Source organism: Tasmannia lanceolata, unplaced genomic scaffold, assembly GCF_043159265.1.
Source record: "Tasmannia lanceolata isolate RefF3 unplaced genomic scaffold, GAP_Taslan_0.1 ptg000013l, whole genome shotgun sequence".
Classification (NCBI taxonomy): Eukaryota; Viridiplantae; Streptophyta; class Magnoliopsida; order Canellales; family Winteraceae; genus Tasmannia; species Tasmannia lanceolata.
The window spans coordinates 38,121,899-38,126,637 of NW_027518690.1; the positions used below are offsets into that span (position 1 = coordinate 38,121,899).

The 4,739-nt window shown below is 43.9% G+C and overlaps 1 protein-coding gene across 1 annotated transcript; it reads right to left on the reverse strand.

Moving 5' to 3' along the window:
• Positions 1–3,097: 3,097 nt before the first annotated feature.
• Positions 3,098–4,255, reverse strand: LOC143891214 (uncharacterized). The gene has a single exon (XM_077395842.1). The coding sequence runs from the start codon at positions 4,253–4,255 to the stop codon at positions 3,098–3,100; it is 1,158 nt and encodes a 385-aa protein (XP_077251957.1).
• Between the last annotated feature and the right edge of the window lie 484 nt (positions 4,256–4,739).

A 4,739-nucleotide genomic window follows, 5' to 3' on the forward strand; every position in this document is an offset into this window, starting at 1 on the left:
AAATATTGCTTCTTTTTATTCATGGTGGGACCCATTCTCCCATGCAACAACAACATCAGCCCACGTTTGTGTTCTATTTTCTAATATATTATATTATAAGTGGTACCCAATTGAAAAAAAAACACTAAGAGCAGCCCACGTATTCATCGGATTTATATGCATGCAATCCATTCATCCAGACAACACTAGCATAGCAGCCATGATTTTATACAAAATAGAAAGTTTCCAAAGCCATCGACCACTTGCTAATTTGAATGCACCGACCACTCATCAAAGAAAATCATATATGCAAGCTTGTTTATACAACATGCAATCCTTCACGTTTTTGGTTGGAAAGTTTCTATATTGTATAAAAAGTGGGACCCACTAGAGTTATACAAAAACCATGCAAACTTTGATTTCCAAAAGCAGCCAACGGTTTTGGATTAAAAATGGTAATTGCTATGTGATTCATATATTATATAATATACCTATGGGACCCACATGCAATTACAAAACATATGCAAATCTTTACATTTCTATTTCACCTACTTGCACTTGCTCTCACTATTTCTAAATATTGCAACCCATGGGATAATCCGAACCGTTGAGATAAGCATGACATCATGGCTGATTTCAAAATAGGCAAAGCCGTAGCCATGTTGGGAATTTTTGAACCAAAATAGAGATTGTCTTATGAAAAGTGGGACCCACTTGATATTTTCTCATTCTTTTTGTCATTATATGCATGATTGTTTTATACATATGTGGCTACTAATTTGTTTTACTTGATTCCACTATAATATAGGTGGGACCCACAATGAAGGAGAGAAAGTTGCCAAAATTCCCAACCATTCTCCCACGTAAAAAATAAGGGAAGAGGCAAAAAGTCAACAGAAACTTACCCAAAGCAAGTGCCAAGTTGCTAAAATTCTGATAAAAGAAAGAAGAAGCTTGCCATTACAAATAAATGGTGGAAGTTGCAGAATTATCAATTACAGGTGTGATTGCCAAAAATACAAAAGAGATGCCAAGGTTGTGTCTTTTCTTGGGGATAAAAATAGAAGGGGAAGAAAGCTACATATGGGAAAAAAGAAGACATTCTTTACACTCTTTCTTTTTTTTTTTTCTCTCCACTACTCTCAAGCTCTCTCCCTTAGGTCTTCTTGTTCTTTTCTTTTTCTTTTTCTTTTCAACTCTCAATCCAAGGCATCATCACCACCATTCAAACTCAAGGTGACATTAAAGCTTGAAGGAGGAAGATGCAACCAAAGTTGGAGGAGAAAAAGACTAAGTTCTATTTAATTTTTGTTATTTATTTTAAGTTCAATTTGATGTAATTTTGTTTCAATTCAAGTTAGTGAAGAAGTAATTAGTTTTTGTTTAATTTTCTTTCAAGTTTTATATGGCAATTCTTCTCCCATCTATCTCGTTTATTTTTGTTTTTCTTCCCTTCTTCATGAGTAACTAAATCCTATTTACTTAGGGTTTAGTTGAAGCCATGGGGAAGGAGAAATAATTACAATTAAATCAATCTACTCAATTGAAAAATTGTGTAGGAGTTTATGTTTGGAAAATCCCAATCATTCATGCCATTGGCTTTCCCCTTTCGTATGAATGATTGTTGATTAACAAATATAAAGTTCTATATAATCAATGTAAATTGGAGAGTGGATTTGATTAATTACTTATAAGGAATGACATCCCTTTGATCTTATTCCTTATTGACTAGTTAATCGAATTTTCAACCCAATTCAAGAGTTGTTTTAATTAATCAATTTAATCCAAACCCATGGTGGATTCTAACCCTAAGTAATCTTTTATATTGAATTAAGGTTTTTACATTATTCCAAATTACTTTCGTAATTTTTTCAATTAACTTAGGCCTTTAGAATTTTAATTTTCTAATTAAATTAGATAAGTAGTTAATCAAGATCATTAGAATTTTGGTACACTTTGCCTAAATTAAGATTTGTAAATCAAGATCGTAGTTGAATTTGATTCTTAGATTGAATAGAATACACGCTTATATATAGTGTTGGCTCCGAGGTCTAAGTCCACGGAAATCCTGAGTCCATTCCAGGCAACATTATATCATAGCTAGTATTCTAATCGGTACAAGAATAGGATTGACAACTAGATTTCTCTTCCTTGAGTTCGACCCGTATTTACACGATCCGTGCACTTGCGGTTATTTAATTTCTCAAACAATCAACCTAGATGCTACCTCTGTCCCACTCCCTGTTTTCTACTGGTCCTTTATACATCATGGGCCGGAAAGTGGAGATGCGCATAGCTCAGGCGGGAATGCTATTTCATTGATTTGTTAAGGGGAATACATAGCTTTGCTGGAAATAACAAAAAGAAGACAAACAAAACATTCGTTATAACTTAAAAGAAAGCACAGCTCTTACCCTTCCTTTTCACTGGTAAAACTTTCGGAGGTTGTCCATGTTCCAACTTCGAGGGACTGGGGCCCCGTCGAGGTGCTCAAGCTGGTAGGCTCCGGGGCGGAGCGCTTGAATGACCCTGTAGGGCCCTTCCCATTTTGGTGCGAGTTTTCCGGAGCTTCGGGGGTCGGATACCTCCGCTCGCCGTAGTACTAGGTCTTCGGGCTTTACCGTGCGTTTTTTTACGCGGGCGTTGTAGTATTGCGCCACCTTTTGTGGTAGGAGGCAGTTCGGAGGAGGGCTTGCTCTCTTTTTTCTAGCACGAGATCGAGAGCGTTTCGGAGGAGCTCTGAATTTCCATGTTCGTCTTAGTTCTCCGTGCGGAAGCTGGAGAGGTCGATTTCCTGGGGCGTTGTCCGGTAGGCCCAGAGGACGCTGGGGAGTGTTTCTACCCAGCACTTTCCGGCTTCTCCCAACCGCTTCTTGAGGCTTTTGAGCAGGATCCTGTTAGTTACCTCCACTTGCCCGTTGGCCTGCGGGTGTGCTACGGAGGCGAAACGGTGTTCGATGCTCAGATTATCACAAAACCTGCCGAACTCAGCACTTGCGAACTAGGGTTTGTTGTATGTTACGAGTATTCTCAGAATGCCGAAATGGCAGACCACGTCATGATAGAAAAACTTTTTTGTTGCCTTCAAATTTGGCCTCACCACGGCTTTAACTTCGACCTACTTGGTGAAGTAATCGATGGCGACGTACAACATCGTGTGCCCCCCCGGGGCCTTTGGGAACGGCCTGAGCAGGTCCATGCCCCACAAGGCGAAAAGCAGTGGCCCCGCCACTGAGGTGTATGGGGTGGCCGGTCGACGGGGGGTGGTAGCGAACTTCTGGCACGGGCTACATTTTTTGACAAATTCCTGGGAGTCCCTGAGGATTGTAGACCAAAAATACCCATGCCTTACGATCTTCTGGGCTAGGGTCCTCCAGCCTCCGTGGTCTCCGCAGATTCCTTCGTGAACCTCTCGCAGTGCGTACTCCGAGTCGGAGGATACTAGGCATCGGTGGTATGGCCATGTGTACGACCGTTTGTACAGCCTGGGTCCGTGGAGTACGTAGTGGGCGGCCTTTGCGGTTAGGCATCGGGCTTCCAACTTATCCTCGGGTAGTATTCCGTCTTTCAGATACCGCATTATGGGGTCCATCCAGTTTGGTCCTGGTGGAATTTCCAAGACTTGTACCTCGTTGATGCTGGGGTGGAGCAGTATCTCTGTGAGCACGGTACCGAAGTCAGGGGTTTCTTCAGAGGCCATTTTTGACAGAGCGTCCGCTCGATTGTTCATGCCTCGTGGTACCTGGAGAATCTCAACTTCCCCCATTCTTTTCAGCTTCTCTTTTACCTTCTGGAGGTATCTTTTCATCCTGAGTCCCTTGGCCTCGTATGCCCCGTTTACTTGCTCGACGACCAGTTGTGAATTGCTATAGACCTTCAACTTTCCTGCGCTGAGCTCCGTGGCTAGACTTAGCCTTGCCAATAAGGCTTCGTACTCAGCCTCGTTGTTGGACGCTTTGAAGTCTAACCGGAGTGCGTACTCTGCTGTGAATAAGTCGGGGCCATGGAGGATCACTCCTGCCCCGCGTCCTGCTTTACCTAGTAAGCTATCCACGTGCAGGGTCCAGTGAATCTCGCCACTCTGTTCCGGCGGGCCGGGCCCCATGTCTTCGTGAGACGTTTGCCCGGTGGCAGCCTTGGTCTTCTCCATTACTGCTGGTTCCGTGGCAGGGGCTGTGAATTCCACTATAACGTCGGCGAGGACCTGGGATTTAATGGCCGGCCTTGGTCGGACCTGTATGTCGAATTCTCCTAACTCGACGGCCCAGCTTACCATTCTACCCTAGGTCTCCGGTTTTTGGAGAATCTTCCTGAGGGGTTGATCAGTCAAAAGTATTATGGGATGGGCCTCGAAGTAGGGGCGGTGCTGACAACTCCGAGGGCGAATTTTTCTATGTTCAAGTACCGGACCTCCGCACCGCGGAGGGTCTTGCTTACATAGTACACCGGGTGTTCCCTCTTGTCGTTCTGCTTGACCAGTACCGCACTCACCGTCGTAGGGCTGATGGCTAGATACAAAAATAATTCTTCCCCAGGCTCAGGTTTGGCTAGTACGGGCGGTGTTTGAAGGTATTGTTTCAAGGCGTCGAAAGCTTCTTGATAGGCCGGGGTCCATTTGAATTCTTGTATGTTTTTTAGCTGCTTAGAGAAGGGCTGACATTTCTCCGCCGACTTCGGCATTAAACGGCCGAGGGCGGTGATCCGTCCCACGAGCCGCTACACCTCTACCGCCGTTGTCGGGGGCTCCATGTCCAGGATGG